This window comes from Leuciscus leuciscus, assembly GCF_965113295.1.
Source record: "Leuciscus leuciscus genome assembly, chromosome: 3".
Classification (NCBI taxonomy): Eukaryota; Metazoa; Chordata; class Actinopteri; order Cypriniformes; family Leuciscidae; genus Leuciscus; species Leuciscus leuciscus.
The window spans coordinates 63,794,399-63,816,895 of NC_138727.1; the positions used below are offsets into that span (position 1 = coordinate 63,794,399).

Consider the following 22,497-nt stretch of genomic DNA (forward strand, 5'->3'; position numbering starts at 1 on the left):
TTCCAACCCCGGAGGACACAAGGTCAAAGGCGACGCTGCCATGTGAGGTCAAGGTCAACCCAAGGGCAGGGGGCGGGACAATGTCAAGAGTTAATCAATTTCACGGTCATCAATCATTTTGACATATGGTGTATCATAATTCTACTCAGGTGAATCTGAATGACTTCTTTAATCGCACACATTATATCTGTGTCTCATTTCAAAGGCTTCTTCCTCCAGAGGTCACATTTGTCGGCCGCATTTCTCATAAAGGATTTCTTATTTCAGAACAGTAACATTATAAAAGTGACAGTTATTCCTTATAAAGCATAGATTGTTGTAATTTCTTAATGACTTTGTAATGGTCAGTTTACTGAAATGAAGCCGCTTCAGTGACGTGACAAATGAAACCTCCGGAGGACTCAGCCTTCGAAATGAGACACAGATAAAGTCTGAAGTGAGCTTATACATTTACATGTGTGCCATTTAAGCCCATCTGTGTTATCAATAAGAATACATATTTTAATGCAAATGTAAATTATTCATAGAAATAAAATGCAACATTTTGGTTAATCTGAATATAATTTCAGGATGTGTTCTGAGCTCTATGAATTCATTTAAAGTCCCTGTAAAGTCAAAATTAAGTATATTTTCTGAGTTTGTCACACCACAGAAAAATTTGTTATTAGCCACCCAGCCAAATTTGAATGATAAAAAAAGCAGCCAAGTAAATAAAATAAACTATCAAAATCTTGAAAAAATGAGCAGTATTCTCTGCTCTCAAACGCTGGGGGCGTGTCCGCTGGCTGCGCTGAAACCACGCCCACTCACGGGATAGTTGACTCGCGGGCACGCACTGCCGATGATGGCACCAGTTGTCGGCGCGACGGGAGGATGAAGGCCGAGGCGAGAGAGTCGGCTCGGCCCCATTCACCAGTAACAGTGGATTATCAGTGAATTCCAGTTGTCTCCGATGAAAGTTTATAAAACTATCCTGTGTAAAATGATCACTACAGAGGCGGGTGTTGGTGGTGATCCTCAGCTCTCCATCAAGGTGGCTCTTCACAAAATGAATCCACCTCTTGTTGATATGATCGTTGTTCGTGAAATTTAAATAAGGACACCGATCTGTTTTGTAAGTGATCCCATCCAGGTAATACGCATTTCCGTGACGAAGGCATATCTAGCTAGCAAACTGTAGGCTGTAGTAAATAATACTGACAGTAACTCGCGATTGAGCAGCGAACTGATAGGGGAGGGGGGGCAGCCTCAGTGGCCCCCGTTTTAGCCCCGCCCAAAAAATCCGGAACACAGCAATGGTGAAAAACTGTTTAACGGTTTAACTCCACAATTCAGTACTTCACAGTTCACAGTCTTTGTAATATGTTTTAGCAATACATTTCTAACACTTATAATGTGTTTAGAATTTTTTTTTAGAATTGCCTTTACAGGGACTTTAATAGAGTTTTATGAGAGATTCAATGTTATTGGAAACAACAGGAATCAATGGGGCCAACTTGACAAAAAATATATCATGTATTATAATCACAATGTATTATAATTGTACTGTTTTGGCTCTAGAAAAGTGAAGAAAAAAATGTAATAAAAACAATTATTTCATTCTTTATTTTGCAAAGTCAAGTCATCTTCATTTATCACTTTTAACAATGTAGATTGTTTGTCCAAAGCAGCTTTAAGGCCCGTACACACCGGGACGAATTTCGCGCGCGATATTCACCGACGTTTAACGCCTCGTGACTAAACAAAGTGCGCCAATGTGAGTGTGCACACCGACGCGGAAAAAAACCGGCACGCGTAAAAGCGTAATTTTTTTTTTAAACGCCTCGGGTTCGTTTTTTTTGTTTGACGCGCCGCGTCAAAAACTATCCGACCAATGAGATTGCCGCTTTTGCTCACGTGTCTGGAGCTTCTGAAGTTACAGTAAAACACAACTTGGGGGCGCTCAAACACAAAACGGTCTTGCCGAGCACACATACTTAACAGCGAAGAAGATATACGCCAAGTAGCAGAGGTGGGAGTAAGTCACTAAATTCAAGTCTCAAGTCAAGTCCAAGTCTTAACATTGCAAGTCAAAGTCAAGCCAAGTCATTCTGTTGTAAGGGTCAAGTCAAGTCAAGTCAAGTCAAGTCAAGTCATACTCTTTGTCAAGTCAAGTCAAGTCGCAACTTAGTCATCAAGTCATACCAAGTCACACACAGGCTCGTTTTACACATTTTTTAACTCTGGGACTTTTATTTCTTATTTAGACACAGAGGGCTGATGGGTAAAATTTTTTTTTTTTTAAATTAACTAGTGTGTAATAAATAAAATATTGTTAAGAAGCACATTAAATGCTCTAAAATAAAAAAAAATTACCTGTTGATGGTTTTATAATCATCATGAAATAACCTGTTTCACTGAGATAATTTGAATCTCACAATTGTATTGTACCATTAATATATTCTCATCACAAACCCTGTGTTACTGCAGCATGAGATCCAGCAATATTATAACAATCAGTTAGAAGACTTTAACAAACATGAGCACAAAAAAATCTGCGGTGACACACTTAGATATCAAAAATCAGCACATGAATCTCAACAAGGGTGACAATCTATATATTTTTTTTAGATTAATTCAGAACATCACTGAAAAGCTACTAAATGCCACAACAAAAACAACAGCAAAAAAATAAAAGCACATATTTAGAATTAAACAAATTAATAGGACAATTTAGCTGCATAATTTATTCATGTTGCAATGCATGCTGGGAGTTTTGTACAATGATGGTACCCATCATGCATTGCAGCAAGGTACTTTTGATTCTCACCATTGTTGAGATTCATACGTTGATTATTGATGTCTGTGTCTGTCATCGAACAGTAATGATTCGTCCTCATGTTTCTCAAAGTCTTCTCATTGTTATAATATTGCTGGACCTCATGCTGCAATAACACAGGATTTGTGATGAGAATATATTAATAGTACAACACAATTGTGAGATTCAAATTATCTCAGTGAAACAGGTTATTTCATGATGATTATAAAGCCATCAACAGGTAACCATCAACACCTCATTTCACTTTAGCTTTCTTTGCTGCTGCAAATGTGTTTGACACACACACTGTCACAGCAGCCAAAGAAGACAATAGATATAACAAGAGTTAAGAGCCCAACTAATGGAAACACTAATCACTGTTATGGTGACTTTAAATGAAACACATTATAGTTAAACCTCTGTTAATTCTCAATAAAAACTTTTGTAGACGTCTGACAGAAATAAAGTCAGTCTGGTTGGTAATAAGTGAAGCTGGTAATGCTGTTTGTGGAGTTGTTTAATCCTCCAGTTCTGGTTTATTTCTTTGCTCTTGGCTGAGATGTGGCATTGCTATGGCCTGCTTGTGGCCCAGATCTGGCAAACAGGAGTGGCCCACCCAAGTGCCGTAAGTCCACGCTGCATGTGGGCCAGATCATCTTTCCATGTGTGCCAGATGTGGGCCGGATCTGGGCCGACACAATGTTGCTATGTGGGGTGATACTGTAAAATGATGACAGCTGGGTACATTAACAACAATACAATACATTCAGCACATTTTGGTTCTCACTATATTATTTTGATGTGTCTGCTAGGAGTTTAATGTCAAATGAAAAGAATTGCCTACTTACTGCGTTTGCCATTTCATGAGGTTTTAATTAGGATCTTAAACTCTGGACAAGACTAATTCTAGGACTATTTAAAACCATGACAGATAAAGCAGATTTCTGTTAATCTGAAGACAAGGCTTTATCTCTCTCCAGGAAACCGCCCCATAATGTCTTTTCATCAGTAAATCTGGATAAAGGACTCATTGAGCTCCTCCTGAAACTGTACATTGAGCTCTTTCTGCCAGTAGGAGGCAGTGTCACAGTGAGCTTGTGGATTGAGAGAGTAGAGATGGATTGAACCAAACTCTGTAAATGAAGTTGTGTTGGACAGAATGGAACAATGATTGTATCTTAAACTTGAGAGATTGATTGAACTTGATTAAAAAGCCTCAGAATAGTATCTATGAGTTCCTGGATTTCATAAGACTGATAAACATGTGATAAGTGTTGAAAGTGGCTCAAGAATGATTGTAAGGCAAGGCAAGGCAAGTTTATTTATATAGCACATTTCATACACAATGGCAATTCAAAGTGCTTTACATAGAAGAAATTAAAATAATAAAAAGAAATAAGAATAATTAAAACAGTTTAGAAAAATAAAATGAAATACAGTACAGTACAGTCGGACGAACAGCGGCACAGTGCTCATTCAGTAAATGCACAGCTAAACAGAAGTGTTTTGAGTCTGGATTTGAATGTGACTACAGTAGGAGCACATCTGATCTCTTCTGGAAGCTGGTTCCAGCATAATAGCTAAAAGCAGACTCGCCATGCTTAGAGTGAACCCTTGGTATTTCTAGCTGATATGATCCTAATGATCTGAGTGATCTGTTGGGTTTATATTCAGTGAGCATATCTGCAATGTATTGAGGTCCTAGGCCATTGAATGATTTATATACCAGTAATAATACTTTAAAATCAATCCTAAATCTAACTGGGAGCCAGTGTAAAGACCTGAGGACTGGTGTGATATGTTCATATTTCCTGGTTCTGCTCAGAATCCTGGCGGCAGCGTTCTGTATGAGCTGCAACTGTCTTATGGTCTTTTTGGGAAGGCCAGTGAGGAGTCCATTACAATAATCCACCCTGCTGGTGATGAAAGCATGCACAAGTTTCTCTAAGTCTTGTCTGGAAACAAAGCATCTAATTCTTGCAATATTTTTTAGATGATAGTATGCTGATTTAGTTATTGCTTTGACATGACTACTGAAACTAAGGTCTGACTCTAGTGTCACACCAAGATTCCTGACTTGATGTTTAGTTGTTTGACCCCTTGTAGTGGAGAGACGCTCAGTCTGGGTGCTAATTCTGTGTTTATCACCAGGTTCATATCACCAGAACACCACTTAAGGCCAAATATTCCAGAGTATGAAATAAAGAGCTGATAGATAGTTCTTATTCTGTTTATTCTGAGTGTAAGTGTGGTTTCTATAAAGAGAGAAACAAAATACAAATGAATAGAGGAAACATATGCATACACTCATTCCTTCTTAAGCACTAATATACATTAACAAACATAAAATAAACAATAATCAGAATATGACTATATATCTCTTAAACTCTAATAATGTAAGAAAAGAGAAAGGATTCAAACACTTATTATATGGGATTCTCAGATTTTCTACCATGCGTTAAGTTACCACTAACGTAGACAGCACTTACTGTCATCTATGATACGCTTTAAAGCCTCCAACTAACTAAACGCCTGGATGATTTTATTATGAAAATCCCGGACCGGATGCTTTGTTCCGTTAGAGCTAGAAAAGCCTTAAAGGAACACTCCACCGTTTTTTGAAATAGGGCTTATTCACCTTCTTTCCCATATTTAGATAGGTGGCCAAATGCATTTTTGTCTCAGTGCATGCATTGTTTTAGTTTGACAGGGTTGGCGCTAGCTTAGCTTAGCATAATGAATGGAATCCTTTGTTGCCAGCTAGCATGTCCTGAGTAAAAGTGATATATAAAAAAAAAAAAACCCACCTAATTACTTCTTGTGGCCTGCGTATTCACAACGAGTACAAATAGCGATGCAGATTAACACTAGGCGATTTCCTAGGCAGATTTTGACTTGGGACTATATTAGGGGGAAGCACAGGCGAAGCACTGCTACTTGGGCGCAGAGATATCACGCCCAAGTAGCAGTGCTTCGCCTGTGCTTCCCCCTAATATAGTCCTTAATATATAAGTCAATATCTGCCTAGGAAATCGCCTAGTGTTAATCTGCATCGCTATTTGTACTTGTTGTGAATACGCAGGCCACAAGAACTAATTAGGTAGGTGGTTTTTTTTTTTTTTTTATCACTTTTATTCAGGACATGCTAGCTGGCAACAAAGGATTCCATTCATTATGCTAAGCTAAGCTCACGCCGACCCTGTCAAACTAAAACAATGCATGCACTGAGACAAAAATGCATTTGCCCACCTATCTAAATGTGGGAAAGAAGGTGAATAAGCCCTATTTCAAAAAACGGTGGAGTGTTCCTTTAATAGAGAAGCCTCGATAGCGGTCCAGATAATAATATTTAACACCACTTTCTTCTTATTTTACTCAACCACAAAGTACTGAACAATCTTAACAACAAGTAGTAAAGTATAAACATGTCTAAACACGATACGCTATATTCTGACCTGACGCACTGAGTGAGATGAGCCGAAGCTCGGAAGTAGTATAACGGTCGTGTAGCGACCCTTAAACTCCTAATTCTCATCTACACCAAATAGCAAAAATAATAGGTTTGACAAAGAAATACAATATCACTAGTAATGCATCAGATATACTTACTCTTCTCATTTACGCACACTCTGAAGAAAGGTGCCACTCACAATTACAATCCAACCGACCGACTATCTCTATCATACTGCATGCTAACTGTGTGACGTCAGATATAATATACAAACCAGCACGCGCTTTGGTTACCCTATTAAAAGCACTGAATAAACGGACGTAAACGTGAAACATAAAGCACAATATGGTCCAACTGTACTAAATAATAGCAACACAAACATAACTTTGGGGCCTTTTCTACACCCCTAGAGTGAAGGTATGCGTTCATACGCAATGAACGCAATGACTTCAGTTTTGTCTTTGTTTAACTGAAGAAAGTTTTGGCACATCCAACTGTTGATTTTGTCAATGCATCGGCACAAGGAGTCAATGGGGCTGTAATCGTTAGGCGACAGGGCTAAGTAGATCTGTGTGTCGTCTGCATAGCTGTGGTAGATCTGTGTGTCGTCTGCATAGCTGTGGTAGATCTGTGTGTCGTCTGCATAGCTGTGGTAGATCTGTGTGTCGTCTGCATAGCTGTGGTAGATCTGTGTGTCGTCTGCATAGCTGTGGTAGATCTGTGTGTCGTCTGCATAGCTGTGGTAGAGCTGTGTGTCGTCTGCATAGCTGTGGTAGATCTGTGTGTCGTCTGCATAGCTGTGGTAGAGCTGTGTGTCGTCTGCATAGCTGTGGTAGATCTGTGTGTCGTCTGCATAGCTGTGGTAGATCTGTGTGTCGTCTGCATAGCTGTGGTAGATCTGTGTGTCGTCTGCATAGCTGTGGTAGATCTGTGTGTCGTCTGCATAGCTGTGGTAGAGCTGTGTGTCGTCTGCATAGCTGTGGTAGATCTGTGTGTCGTCTGCATAGCTGTGGTAGATCTGTGTGTCGTCTGCATAGCTGTGGTAAGCAATTTGGTTGTTTCTCATTATTTGGCTCATTGGGAGCATATACAGGTTGAACAGGAGTGGCGCAAGAGTTGAGCCTTGAGGGACTCCGCATGTCATGGATGTCCACTCAGACTTATGGTCTCCTATACTCACATAATAACCTCTCTCATCTAAGTATGACCTGAACCATTTTAGGACTATCCCAGAAAGCCCCACCCAGTTTTCCAGCCTGTCAAGAAGTATGTTATGATCGACAGTGTCAAATGCAGCACTGAGGTCGAGTAGTACCAGCACTGATAATTTGCCTGAATCAGTATTTAAGCGAATATCGTTTATTATCTTTATGAGCGCTGTCTCTGTGCTGTGATGCGGTCGGAAACCAGATTGAAAATTGTCAAAGGATCCATTCAAGCTCAAGAATTTGTTCAGCTGATTGAAGATAACTTTTTCTATGATCTTGCCTATGAAAGGAAGATTTGAGATCTGTCTATAGTTGCTTAATATGGTCCTATCCAGATTGTTCTTTTTCAGGAGGGGCTTGACAACTGCAGTTTTCAGGAAGTTTGGAAAACTCCCAGAGAGAAGTGAGGCATTTACCACTTGTAACCCATGTTAAAATAGGGGAGAGCGGGGCACAACCTAACGCATTTTGGTTTTGGCTCAATTATTTAAAAAATAATTAGGTTAGATTAATCTTTTTTTTTTACACAAGCAACATACACATCTCTGCTACAAATGAACACTTAAAGTTTTTTTCTAGGACCTTCCATTTTCGTACAGTTGCACTGAAAGTGACAGAAGTGCAAATGTTACAACTTACCCCATATGCGGGGTTAGTTGTAACAGACAGAGGGGTTAGTTGTAACACTTGTGTGTAACGCACATAATTCAGTACTATTTTATCTGTATAGTTTGATATTGTTTGTACATCTGTATAGATAGATATCCATACATCCATCCCTCATCCAATCATCCTTCTATATGGATCAATATCATGGATAGAGATATAGGAAAGGGCTGCACAGTTTTGCAATAAATAAATAAAATCATCAAATATTGTAATTGCAATTGAATTATATTTTTGTGTGGCAGCTGCATGCAAAATTATTATTATTATTATTATTATTAATAGTAACAGTAATAATAATAAAAACAAGCTTAAAATCACATTTTTAAGGGTTTATTGCATGAAAACAGGCAATATTTTTAATAAATAAACAAGTGATCAATATAGTAAACAAATCCCATAGCCTACAAAGTGAAAAAAAAAAAAAAATCATACTTTGACTTTGATTCAAATTCCAACATTGTTTGTGAAAGTCCAACAAAGTTAAATGTGTCAAAATAAATATATACATAAATAAATAGGCTATCTGAAAAGTTGTGTGTGTCCTTGTTTTATCAAGACAGGTTTACTGTTTGTCACAGTCATGACAAATATAACGTTCATATCCCTCAGTACACAATTCATGTGCCCATCCCTCACAGAAGACACACTTCACCCATTTCTCCCCAGGGAGAGAGGATGCAAACTCTTCACCGCACACAATGCAATCTTCACAGGACTGATTTGTTTCATTTTTCTTTTCTTTCGAACTGAAGAGCTTTCTCTTGGACTCTTTTACTGTTTTTCTACATTTTCTCTTCTTTTCCTCTTCTTCTATTGCTTGTTTGACTGGAGTGTCAGTGAGGATGGTGCTGATCTTCCTCTTCCTTCCCTTGGCAACACTCTTCATTTGTCCTGCCTTTTGGAAGGGCCTGACATCAACAGGGCTGAATACAGGAATGGGCACTGAGGGGCCAGGATTCAGCACAGTAGCAGTGGCGGGCACTGAGGGGCCAGGATTCAGCACAGTAGCAGTGGTGGGCACTGAGGGGCCAGGATTCAGCACAGTAGCAGTGGCGGGCACTGAGGGGCCAGGATTCAGCACAGTAGCAGTGGTGGGCACTGAGGGGCCAGGATTCAGCACAGTAGCAGTGGCGGGCACTGAGGGGCCAGGATTCAGCACAGTAGCAGTGGCGGGCACTGAGGGGCCAGGATTCAGCACAGTAGCAGTGGCGGGCACTGAGGGGCCAGGATTCAGCACAGTAGCAGTGGCGGGCACTGAGGGGCCAGGAGAAAGCACAGTAGCAGTGGCGGGCACTGAGGGGCCAGGATTCAGCACAGTAGCAGTGGCGGGCACTGAGGGGCCAGGAGAAAGCACAGTAGCAGTGGCGGGCACTGAGGGGCCAGGAGAAAGCACAGTAGCAGTGGCGGGCACTGAGGGGCCAGGAGAAAGCACAGTAGCAGTGGCGGGCACTGAGGGGCCAGGAGAAAGCACAGTAGCAGTGGCGGGCACTGAGGGGCCAGGAGAAAGCACAGTAGCAGTGGCGGGCACCGAGGGGCCAGGAGAAAGCACAGTAGCAGTGGCGGGCACCGAGGGGCCAGGAGAAAGCACAGTAGCAGTGGCGGGCACCGAGGGGCCAGGAGAAAGCACAGTAGCAGTGGCGGGCACTGAGGTGCCAGGAGAAAGCACAGTAGCAGTGGCGGGCACTGAGGTGCCAGGAGAAAGCACAGTAGCAGTGGCGGGCACTGAGGGGCCAGGATTCAGCACAGTAGCAGTGGCGGGCACTGAGGGGCCAGGAGAAAGCACAGTAGCAGTGGTGGGCACTGAGGGGCCAGGATTCAGCACAGTAGCAGTGGCGGGCACTGAGGGGCCAGGATTCAGCACAGTAGCAGTGGCGGGCACTGAGGGGCCAGGATTCAGCACAGTAGCAGTGGTGGGCACTGAGGGGCCAGGAGAAAGCACAGTAGCAGTGGCGGGCACTGAGGGGCCAGGAGAAAGCACAGTAGCAGTGGTGGGCACTGAGGGGCCAGGATTCAGCACAGTAGCAGTGGCGGGCACTGAGGGGCCAGGAGAAAGCACAGTAGCAGTGGCGGGCACTGAGGGGCCAGGAGAAAGCACAGTAGCAGTGGTGGGCACTGAGGGGCCAGGAGAAAGCACAGTAGCAGTGGCGGGCACCGAGGGGCCAGGAGAAAGCACAGTAGCAGTGGCGGGCATCGAGGGGCCAGGAGAAAGCACAGTAGCAGTGGCGGGCACTAAGGTGCCAGGAGAAAGCACAGTAGCAGTGGTGGGCACTGAGGGGCCAGGAGAAAGCACAGTAGCAGTGGCGGGCACTGAGGGGCCAGGATTCAGCACAGTAGCAGTGGCGGGCACTGAGGGGCCAGGAGAAAGCACAGTAGCAGTGGCGGGCACTGAGGGGCCAGGAGAAAGCACAGTAGCAGTGGTAGGCACTGAGGGGCCAGGAGAAAGCACAGTAGCAGTGGCGGGCACTGAGGGGCCAGGAGAAAGCACAGTAGCAGTGGTAGGCACTGAGGGGCCAGGAGAAAGCACAGTAGCAGTGGCGGGCACTGAGGGGCCAGGAGAAAGCACAGTAGCAGTGGCGGGCACTGAGGGGCCAGGAGAAAGCACAGTAGCAGTGGCGGGCACTGAGGGGCCAGGAGAAAGCACAGTAGCAGTGGCGGGCACTGAGGGGCCAGGAGAAAGCACAGTAGCAGTGGCGGGCACTGAGGGGCCAGGAGAAAGCACAGTAGCAGTGGCGGGCACTGAGGGGCCAGGAGAAAGCACAGTAGCAGTGGCGGGCACTGAGGGGCCAGGAGAAAGCACAGTAGCAGTGGCGGGCACTGAGGTGCCAGGAGAAAGCACAGTAGCAGTGGCGGGCACTGAGGTGCCAGGAGAAAGCACAGTAGCAGTGGCGGGCACTGAGGGGCCAGGATTCAGCACAGTAGCAGTGGCGGGCACTGAGGGGCCAGGAGAAAGCACAGTAGCAGTGGTGGGCACTGAGGGGCCAGGAGAAAGCACAGTAGCAGTGGCGGGCACTGAGGTGCCAGGAGAAAGCACAGTAGCAGTGGCGGGCACTGAGGGGCCAGGATTCAGCACAGTAGCAGTGGTGGGCACTGAGGGGCCAGGAGAAAGCACAGTAGCAGTGGTGGGCACTGAGGGGCCAGGAGAAAGCACAGTAGCAGTGGCGGGCACTGAGGGGCCAGGAGAAAGCACAGTAGCAGTGGTAGGCACTCAGGGGCCAGGAGAAAGCACAGTAGCAGTGGCGGGCACTGAGGGGCCAGGAGAAAGCACAGTAGCAGTGGCGGGCACTGAGGGGCCAGGAGAAAGCACAGTAGCAGTGGCGGGCACTGAGGGGCCAGGAGAAAGCACAGTAGCAGTGGCGGGCACTGAGGGGCCAGGAGAAAGCACAGTAGCAGTGGCGGGCACTGAGGGGCCAGGAGAAAGCACAGTAGCAGTGGCGGGCACTGAGGGGCCAGGAGAAAGCACAGTAGCAGTGGCGGGCACTGAGGTGCCAGGAGAAAGCACAGTAGCAGTGGCGGGCACTGAGGTGCCAGGAGAAAGCACAGTAGCAGTGGCGGGCACTGAGGGGCCAGGATTCAGCACAGTAGCAGTGGCGGGCACTGAGGGGCCAGGAGAAAGCACAGTAGCAGTGGTGGGCACTGAGGGGCCAGGAGAAAGCACAGTAGCAGTGGCGGGCACTGAGGTGCCAGGAGAAAGCACAGTAGCAGTGGCGGGCACTGAGGGGCCAGGATTCAGCACAGTAGCAGTGGTGGGCACTGAGGGGCCAGGAGAAAGCACAGTAGCAGTGGTGGGCACTGAGGGGCCAGGAGAAAGCACAGTAGCAGTGGCGGGCACCGAGGGGCCAGGAGAAAGCACAGTAGCAGTGGCGGGCACTGATTTGCCAGGAGAAAGCACAGTAGCAGTGGCGGGCACTGAGGTGCCAGGAGAAAGCACAGTAGCAGTGGCGGGCACTGAGGGGCCAGGAGAAAGCACAGTAGCAGTGGCGGGCACTGAGGGGCCAGGAGAAAGCACAGTAGCAGTGGCGGGCACTGAGGGGCCAGGAGAAAGCACAGTAGCAGTGGTGGGCACTGAGGGGCCAGGAGAAAGCACAGTAGCAGTGGTGGGCACTGAGGGGCCAGGATTCAGCACAGTAGCAGTGGCGGGCACTGAGGGGCCAGGAGAAAGCACAGTAGCAGTGGTGGGCACTGAGGGGCCAGGATTCAGCACAGTAGCAGTGGTGGGCACTGAGGGGCCAGGATTCAGCACAGTAGCAGTGGTGGGCACTGAGGGGCCAGGAGAAAGCACAGTAGCAGTGGCGGGCACTGAGGGGCCAGGAGAAAGCACAGTAGCAGTGGTGGGCACTGAGGGGCCAGGATTCAGCACAGTAGCAGTGGCGGGCACTGAGGGGCCAGGATTCAGCACAGTAGCAGTGGCGGGCACTGAGGGGCCAGGATTCAGCACAGTAGCAGTGGTGGGCACTGAGGGGCCAGGAGAAAGCACAGTAGCAGTGGCGGGCACTGAGGGGCCAGGAGAAAGCACAGTAGCAGTGGTGGGCACTGAGGGGCCAGGATTCAGCACAGTAGCAGTGGCGGGCACTGAGGGGCCAGGAGAAAGCACAGTAGCAGTGGCGGGCACTGAGGGGCCAGGAGAAAGCACAGTAGCAGTGGTGGGCACTGAGGGGCCAGGAGAAAGCACAGTAGCAGTGGCGGGCACTGAGGGGCCAGGAGAAAGCACAGTAGCAGTGGCGGGCATCGAGGGGCCAGGAGAAAGCACAGTAGCAGTGGTGGGCACTGAGGGGCCAGGATTCAGCACAGTAGCAGTGGCGGGCACTGAGGGGCCAGGAGAAAGCACAGTAGCAGTGGCGGGCACTGAGGGGCCAGGAGAAAGCACAGTAGCAGTGGTAGGCACTGAGGGGCCAGGAGAAAGCACAGTAGCAGTGGCGGGCACTAAGGGGCCAGGAGAAAGCACAGTAGCAGTGGTAGGCACTGAGGGGCCAGGAGAAAGCACAGTAGCAGTGGCGGGCACTGAGGGGCCAGGAGAAAGCACAGTAGCAGTGGCGGGCACTGAGGGGCCAGGAGAAAGCACAGTAGCAGTGGCGGGCACTGAGGGGCCAGGAGAAAGCACAGTAGCAGTGGCGGGCACTGAGGGGCCAGGAGAAAGCACAGTAGCAGTGGCGGGCACTGAGGGGCCAGGAGAAAGCACAGTAGCAGTGGCGGGCACTGAGGGGCCAGGAGAAAGCACAGTAGCAGTGGCGGGCACTGAGGGGCCAGGAGAAAGCACAGTAGCAGTGGCGGGCACTGAGGGGCCAGGAGAAAGCACAGTAGCAGTGGCGGGCACTGAGGGGCCAGGAGAAAGCACAGTAGCAGTGGCGGGCACTGAGGGGCCAGGAGAAAGCACAGTAGCAGTGGCGGGCACTGAGGGGCCAGGAGAAAGCACAGTAGCAGTGGTGGGCACTGAGGGGCCAGGAGAAAGCACAGTAGCAGTGGCGGGCACTAAGGCAGTGGCTGGTTCTGGCCTGTCGGTTACAAAGGATGGAGCAAAGTCATTTTCACTAAAAATGTCACAATTGTAGGGCCAGATGCCTGTGCATCTAAACCCTGACATGATATTTTCAGGGGTTACCGCCTGTGGCAAGGCTTTGCCAACAATGCCAGGTAGGTCATAGATGGTAGCATTGATACCTGGGTGAGTCTTCATCCAGTGGTCAAAATGCATGTTAAATTTACTCTTGAAAGAGCGGAACACACTTCTGTCCAGGGGCTGGAGCTTGTGGGTGCAGTGAGGAGAGAACGTCAAAAGTACAATTCCATGCTCCTTGCAAAAATTCAGTGCAGACACGGACACATGGGAAGCATGGTTATCTAACAAAAGGAGGACCTTTGACTCCTGCGATGGCTTTGTGTGGTTGGCAAAATGGCGTAGGAAAACTAAAAACTCATCCTCCTGCATCCATCCTGAACCATTTGCTGCACCAACACATCCAGTGGGTCCGTCACGGATAAAGTGTGCATGAAATTTCTTCCGAGGGAAGATAAAGAAAGGGGGAATATAATTCCCCTGTGCATTGACCACAACAGCAACAGTAACTAGTTTACCTCTCTCACCAGATGTCATGGCCCCAATCTGCCGCAACCCTTTGGACCCAATGATTTTTTCTGGTACTTGCACGGTGGAAACTCCGGTTTCATCCATATTCCAGATATTTTGTGGCTGCAAACCATGCTTGTCATACACGCTTTTCAGGTTCTTAAAAAAAGTGCCCACATTGTGTTTGTTGAAGCTTGAGGCCCTTGCCAGACTGGTTGCTTGTGGCTTCCTGATGGACAGTGTGGGGTTACGCTTAAAGAAAGATGTCATCCAGTCCTTTCCTGCCATCTCATTTGTCTTCCAGGACTCTGGGTATGTGCAATTAAATTGCACTGCACACTGGAAGGCAAGTTTTCGGACCTGAAAAACAACAAAATGCAAATTGTATGAATTGTTTATATTATTTATATGTAATGTTTATTTCCAACTGACCTTGTTTAAAATGAATACAAGTACTATTTTTATAAAACATAAACTCATTTGTGAACTTCAATGAAATGTAAGGTTAGCCAACTAAATAAATTGTATCGATTTTTTTGTGGACGCTCTCTGGAATTAACCTTTTTATTTATAGATTTGTTTTTTAGTAACAATTTACAATTAGATTATAAATTAACCAACATGGCCTAACAATTCCAATGTCTTTGCCACTCCTCTGATAGACCTGCCACTATCCACATGCCTGGCAGCAATACACAGAAGGTCCCTACTCACTCCTCTATCTGTTTTCCGCTTTGGATGTCTCATTCTGTAAAAAAAAAAAAACTGCAAGAATTAGGCTCCCTGTTTTTATTTCAATATCGTGAACACTTGGTGGCTTAGTTGTAACACTGTGCTACAACTAACCCCGCTGTGTAAAAAATTGTTTAAGCCTAGCTAACAATTGCTAGGAGTGGCTGACATGTTTCAAAATGGTGCCATGTTTTAGCCAACAAGACAGTGATTAAGGTAATATAAAGTTAGATTTGGTGACGTACACTCCCAACTCAGGAACAGAAAAATACGTATGATGAAAAAAAATACTTACATGGTGTCAAAACACTCTTTGTCCAGTATCTTCACAAATTATTACCAAAACCTTCCACAAATCCACGGGAGACCGTCTTCTGGCAGCGAGAGAAAAAGAACGTAAACACAACCTAAGTCACCCTGAGTAACTACGTAAAAAGGTCCGTGTTACATTTAGCCCCGCGTTAGGTTCTTCTTCTTCTTCTTTTTGTTCCATGGCCGTTGACTCCTTAGGAGTATTACCGCCACCTACTGTTTACTTAGTACATATGGTTGATGGATCTGATTCCCCGCGTTAGGTTGTGCCCCGCGCTCCCCTATGACATAAATAAGAATAAACAGTTTAAAAGCTGCATAAATAAGTTTGAAAGTTAAGTGATTCATTTAATGTAAGTTAATTCATCAGAGTTAAACATGTTAAAAATGTTAATACAACAATTTACTGTTTAAGATTAAGGGCCTGTCCCAATACCTCCCCTTACCCTAGATTTCTGCCCTAACCCTTGTTTTTGCGCGTTCTCGTGTAGGGTAGGGTGTCCCAATACTCTAAAGAGCAAGGGGGAGTGCTATTCTCCCCTTAAAATCAACCCTCAAAACATAGTGCGGTCCGATGCAGGCTTAAAACGAAGTGGAAGATGAAATTACCCAGGATACCTTGCGGACTCAGCAAGCCGGTAATTTTTTTTAAACAAGATGGCGGACACCGCTGGAAAGGAACAATTTAATTGTAATTATATTTTCGCAAATAAGCATGTTAAAATTTCTAAATATGTTGGAATATGTTAGTTTGATGCACATCCAATGGACTGTAAAGTTTTGAACACTAATGTTAGAAAATATTTCACGAAGCTATCTATCTGACGATGTTCGAGTGCTTCGAGAGAGTCTGCCCATCAAATATAACGTTACATCTGATCTGGGTAGTTAATCTAATTTTATTTTCGATTTTGGCTTCCAAGGATTATAAAAAGAAGATGTGAGGTAAAACTATTAAAAACTAGCCGCGTTCGTCTTGTGCTTCATCTTTTTCTTCACAGCGCGCTGTCACTTCTCCCTAACGTTAAACCCAAACAGCACTGAGCACAATCAGTGATTGCTGTAAAATGCAGTGTCTGCTGATTCTAAATTGCGGGAGGTGTTTGATTGTAAAAAGAGCTATTATAAGCACAAATGCACAATGATCCGCGCAAGAGACGTACGTTGACCCTGTTCCCATGGCGGCGCGCGTTCGGAAACGGACTGCAACTAACTTAGACAAGCAAACTATACTTTGGGTTTCATGTGCGCGTCTAAACGATAAAATACAGACAAAAATATGGCTAAATGACCGGTTTGGAGATTCACTTTAACACAGTTTATGTCTTAAATGGGAGTTAGTTGTGGAATAGTTGGGAGAAAATGTGTATTATTAGATCTGCATTCGGTCTTAAAGTGGCAGCGTCTAATAAACCTGCTTATGATTACACCTTTAATGTGAATAAAACAACTAAAGGCAAAGAGAAAATTACTCCCAGCTCTTGAATTAATAACTTTAGCTTTAATGAGCATTAATCTAGGCTATCTATAATTAACTATGCTGTGTTATTTTACATTTGATTACTTTATTAGATTTCTAGCATATTATTATGGATACTTATATCCTGATCATAACTGGGATAGTTATGTGCATGTATATAATTTGCATATAGTGGTGTCCCATTTCATAGGGAAAGATCTTCAACTCCACTTCCCCTCGTTGAGGGGACTTTACTTTCGAGGGCACTCAAAACCAAGTGGAAGTTTTAAGGGGGGAGAAATGGGACAGGGCCTAAAAGTATGCTGACAGAAAATTCATGTCACTGCCCCTTTAAGGGATTAGTGACGTTAGACGCAGTACCAGTGTTACCAACTTAGCAATTTTGTTGCTAGATTTAGCAACTTTTCAGACTACCCTAGCAACTTTTTTTTCAAAAAGCACCTAGCAACAAATGTAGCAATTTTTTTAGTTTATTTGGCAACTTTTAGCAACTTTTGGAAAGTGACTCTAATCCAAACAACACTCGCAAGGGCGTGGTGAGCTGGTAAGGGCACCACAACTTCCAATAGGAAATTTGAACTGCAGTAGTCACCGTTCTACCTGAATAGGTTGAACAGCCTTTTTACAGCATATATTGTAGAATTAAAACACTTTATACCCAAATGTCAAATAAATTACTTGAATAAATGAACAGCATTAATAAAGCCCCAGTCTTACAGATCATTAACTAAAAAAAGTTGTTTTAGGTCTTCTTTTTTTTAAAGGTGGGGTATGTGATTTGCAAAACGGCTGGCAGATTTTGAAAATACACAACTCAAATGGTCCTACCTTCTTTCCTTTGACTCCACCCATTCGAAGAGCATGGACATGGATGGGGGGAGGGGGGTATGGTACGACCGTTTGATTGACGCACTTACTGTCCAATGATTCTAGGTGGTCTTGGAAATGATTGGCTGGAGTTTTTCGAGTCTTGCCCGTTCCACAGATGAGTAAATTGCTTAATTTTCATGTCAGTGCTTCTAACTCAGTGGCTGTAAGTGGGTTAGGGATAGGATTTCAAGTGATTTTGAAAAAATGGCCAAAAAAGAGAATTACATACCCCACCTTTAACTAAAAAAAGTTGGTTTAGGGTTTAGTTACTGGGTAACTAAACCAACTTTTTTTAGTTAAATTTTTTTTTATATATATATAATTTATTTAACAAACAATAATATCTACGTATTACATAATGGCGTAGTTTTGCGTTGCGATTACGTAATGACGTCATAACGCAATGACGTCACAACGTCATTTAGCAACTTTTAGCAACAAATCGATCTGCCTTTAGCAACTTCCCCTGAAAATTAGTTGGCAACACTGCGCAGTACTTCATTGACGCTGCAGCGCGGAGGCCTGAGGGAGAGAGCAGAGGAGAGATCGGAGAGAACGAACTGTGTTTAATTAGCAGAGAAAAGAGTGAAAAAGTTGATTTTGCAATTGAAAAACATAACTTACCTGGTTGGGAACTGACGGGGATTTTATGAGAACTAAGCCACCCTGGTTTTGGTGAGTTTGAGTTGTTTTCTTGCATTTTACCGTGTTGTATTTTTTTCCTTCTCTGGCGGAGAGCTAACATTAAAAACGTAGCTGTTTACAAGGAAATGCTTCACCATAAACTGTTTACCAGTTCATATTTTGGGTTTATGAAAACTGTGAATGTTATAAAAGTGAGTGTATCAGGGCTTGAATTTCGGCAGCCATATGTGTCTGTCTGTCATTAATTTTGGTTGTCAAAACAACAAAACATAGCTTTCATTTTAAGGAATCAGGATTTATAGCCTATGTATTTAATTTAGTCAGGACTAAAATACTACCCAGTGTTATTTTACATTTGATTACTTTATTCAGTCTCTGTAGTATTTCTGAATACTAGTGTTAGACCTAAGCAAAAACTTTTCTCTTTATTTCTCTTTATTGGGATCTCTATTCTATTGTATTTATTTGTGCTACTTTTTTCAATTTAATTCAAAGATTGAGGAATCAAGCGTCCTTGTGTTGTGTAAATTCTTAAGAACAAAATTACCCCATTGTAAAAATGCGATGAGTGAGCATACATTTAGGCAAGATACATGTAATAAAAAAAATAAAAAAAAGTCTAAACTCCCCCCTCAAATTAAAAATTCCCCCCCATAAGAATCACCTAAGGGGGGATTTCCCCCCCATTTTCCAAAACGAAATTCAGGCCCTGTGTATGCTTTGTAAATGAAAGATGTGTGCGGTAGTTGTGTGGAAACGGAGCCGTGAGTTAAAGGAGACCGCTCCGCCGCCATTTTAGAGGTGAAAAAGCACTGTAACAGTAACGTTACAACTCAGAGACTGTGAAACATTTATTTGTGTGATTTGAGGATTTAAAAAATGTATTTATTGTGCTTATGACCTATTACACAGGTCAGGTTTTTTTGCTTGGTTTGAGGCTCGGTCGGAGCGAGGATTGGCCTGCAGTGTGCGGGTGTGCACATGCACAGACGGGATTCAAGATGGCGAGCCAGACCCAGACTTTCAACTCATCTTCTCCATCGCATCAGTGAGGAAATCTGCTGCGTATGGTGACTCGCTGCCAGAGTGGTAGGAGTATCAGGAATTTGTTTTGAACTGAACTGGAAACTGATTGAACTATTATTTTTGGACTGAATCGAACTGAAACTCTTCATTGAACTGAATAATTGAACTCACATTTGGACTTGAACTTGAGTTTAAGGTGTTATACTTTTATTTTCATATTGAGTTCATATGTTTGAATGTGATTTGAAATGCTTGTGGTCCACTTTGATTTGGTTGTGTAAATTGAAGGTATTTTCTTACCTGTAAAAGAAAGGAAAAAGAGTTAACTCAGGAAGAAAAATAGGAATTCTAAAATAGGTACAACCTAGGAAAAGACCGGTCTAACTTAGATTAGCCTGACTAAAATAACTTAGGTGAACTAAAGAACAAAAAGAGAGTGAAATACCTTTTCATTTATTATACTTACTTCAATATTAAGAACCTGCAGGGTATTTTTTTGTTTTGCATTCTGTATATTCTATGTGTGTTTTGCATTCAGTAAATTGCCGGCCTTTTGTATTTAAATCAACGGTCTCTGGTGTAATTATTTTTTGCTCCCCACTCCTTAGAACCTAGAACTGGTCCAGTGGCGCAGTAAGTGGTGTGATACCGGTGCTACACACTTCTAGAAGATCTGCTTCTAAACTGTTTAACACACTTTTGAAAAAAGATGTGGGAAGTGTGTCAAGAGCACATGTTGATGTTTTAAGGTGCTGAACGGTTTCGTCCAAAATTTTGCCATCAATTTCTTTGAAATCAGACATAGTAACTACTTTCTCAGGGTGTCTGATCTGTCTGACCCCAGCGCAACTCAAGGATGTGCTGATCACCTTTCTGATATTATTGATTTTCTCAGAGAAGAAAGAAGCAAACTCACTGCACTTGTTGTGAGTGTAAGGCCATTCTCACTGCAAGGCAAACTCACTGCAATTGTAAGGCAATTGCATCCTTTTTTTCCATTGTTGGATGGTTTTCATTGGGATTTTAAATATGATTTAATCAAGAAAGAGACAGGTAAGATATTTGCTGCAAAGAAATTAATCCTCTGGATGGAAAAAAAAATATTATTATTATTTTTTGACAGCTTAATGTGCTGATCAGTGTCTGATATAGCCTAGTTTTATTTATTTGGCATATTATTCTCGTGTAAACACAAATCTCAGCTATAGCTTCTTAATACTAGAAACATGGCAGTACCACATCAGGGCAAGAAAGAACCGTTATTTACCACAGTTCATGTTTAGAGAGCTGAACTGATTCAGACACAGAAATGCAATAATACACGATACGGAAACGTTTGGAAATCAAGTGGTGTCGTGAACATGACAAATCAACTACAAAAATAAATTACTTACATCGTGGTCATCAGTTGAACAATTTAACTTTAACCATAGAGAAAACATAAACATGATTCACGTTCGTAGCTGCACCACAGGAATTCAAGCTTGTTATTGATATAGAAAAAGACGGTTTGCTGTAGACACGATATCTACTGACTAGCGTTTCTTCCTGAAACCTGTAGGAGTCGCTGTGACGCTCTTCAGTCCGCCGGTAAAACCACTGAAGAAGAGGAAGCCTGGCGCGCTCAGACTGAGGTGTGTTGTTTTAACTGTGTGTGTGATTGTTGATTTTCTGTCTGTAGTGTTTTAATGAGCTTTAAATGAACTACTACTTCGCATTTATCATTAAAAAAACGAATTGGCCATGATTTTACCACAGTAACCATAGTTTAGCCTGGGTATTTGTAATAATAAATAATAGTATAATTGTAGTTGTAAACACACACTTACTACAGTAGCTGTGTTTTAACTGTCATATTTGTAATAAAACCAAAGTTAACACGTTTAATTTTATCATTTTGATTTTCAGTCAGTTTTCAATGCTGGACACTTAAATGACGCTTAGAAACGAGTACAAGTATCACATTATCATGTTAAATTTCTGAAATCTGCGTTTAAATCCAGCAGCTAAATTTAAGTTTTAGATATTGGTAATGTGTTGTAATGATATATTTCCAATAATAAATGTAAACATAAACACACCTAAACATATGTTTATTCTATATCTGTAATTAATATCTACCTGTGTATTAATATTCTCAGAAATTGCAATAATTTTCTTATTCTGTGTAGTTCTGTTCTCCTTCATTATCATTACTCATTTTGAGTTTAAATCAGTGTAAGTTAATTATAATTCAATTCACATTTACTTGTATACTATGGGATGAATATAGTATCAAAATGATTAACACGTTCAAGCACAATTATCAATGAACTTGATACATGTTGCAGAAATGTTTTATCCATGCCTTTCAACTTGCGTGTGCAAAATTCAAAATTGAATGAATGTGTAGCAATTTGTACAAATAGAGAAATTTTTGTGAATACAAATGTTTTCTTTTGTATTAGTGTATCATCATTTGCGCATGCAACAAAGAAGATGTGCATGTGTGGATCAGGTGACACGTGTGCATTCATTGACGTCTTTTCTGAGTCGATCTCATTTGATTCATTTGGATTTTGAGACTTTCTTTTCGCTGTTTTTAAGCATTTCACAACCCACACACAAACAACTACAAATGAATAGGCCTGGTGCTAATTATTAATGTGTGCATAACTGTACCCATCTATTTGACAAATTCACAAATGTGCGTCACTACATTTAAACTAATACAATACAACTTGTGTGTGCAAAATCCAAAATTACATGAATGTGCAGCATTTTGTACAAATAGAGACATAGTTGTTAGTACAAAACCTCGATTTTTGTATTAATGTGGGCCAGAATTTGTGCATGCAACAGGTAAAATGTGTATTTGTGGATGAGGTGACACGCGTTCATTCATTGACTCGTTTCTGAGTCGATCCTATTTGATTCATTTGGATTTTGAGAATTTCATTTCGCTGGTTTCGCCTTGCATGATCCACACACAGATGTCTGAGAAAACCTGCTACCACTAGATGGCAGTATTGTGCTAAAACAGACAACGGCAGCGTAATCGTTCTTCCCCATTTAAGACGCTTAATGTGACCTATGAATGTGGGTGATATTGAAGCACCAAATTTAGTACACAATATAGGCTTACCTTTTTAACCCTCTATTGCATAGCGTTGCCATATGGCAACAATTACTTTATCTTAATTTTCTAAAAAGCTTGCTAAAATCGACATCACCTCTGCATTTAAAGTGATGCCCATCCACCCAGAT

General features: G+C 43.2%; 3 protein-coding genes across 3 annotated transcripts in view; 1 reads left to right on the forward strand and 2 right to left on the reverse strand.

Moving 5' to 3' along the window:
- Window positions 1-22,497, reverse strand: part of LOC309495446 (uncharacterized protein) — a 134,919-nt gene that overhangs the window by 55,144 nt on the left and 57,278 nt on the right. The gene's annotated exons all lie outside the window — the stretch shown is intronic.
- Window positions 13,046-15,264, reverse strand: LOC309494759 (uncharacterized protein; the record flags this gene model as incomplete). The annotated part of the gene is made up of 3 exons (XM_082164169.1): window positions 15,214-15,264; window positions 13,146-14,546; window positions 13,046-13,084 (listed from the first exon to the last, which is right to left on the reverse strand). The coding sequence occupies exons 2-3, from the start codon at window positions 14,472-14,474 to the stop codon at window positions 13,046-13,048; spliced, it is 1,368 nt and encodes a 455-aa protein (XP_082020295.1). The 5' UTR covers window positions 14,475-14,546; window positions 15,214-15,264.
- Window positions 20,948-22,497, forward strand: part of LOC309495433 (uncharacterized protein) — a 50,548-nt gene continuing 48,998 nt past the window's right edge. Inside the window, exon 1 of the mRNA XM_082165221.1 lies at window positions 20,948-21,008. The gene's annotated coding sequence lies outside the window, so the exon portion shown is untranslated. The remainder of the gene's footprint in view (window positions 21,009-22,497) is intronic.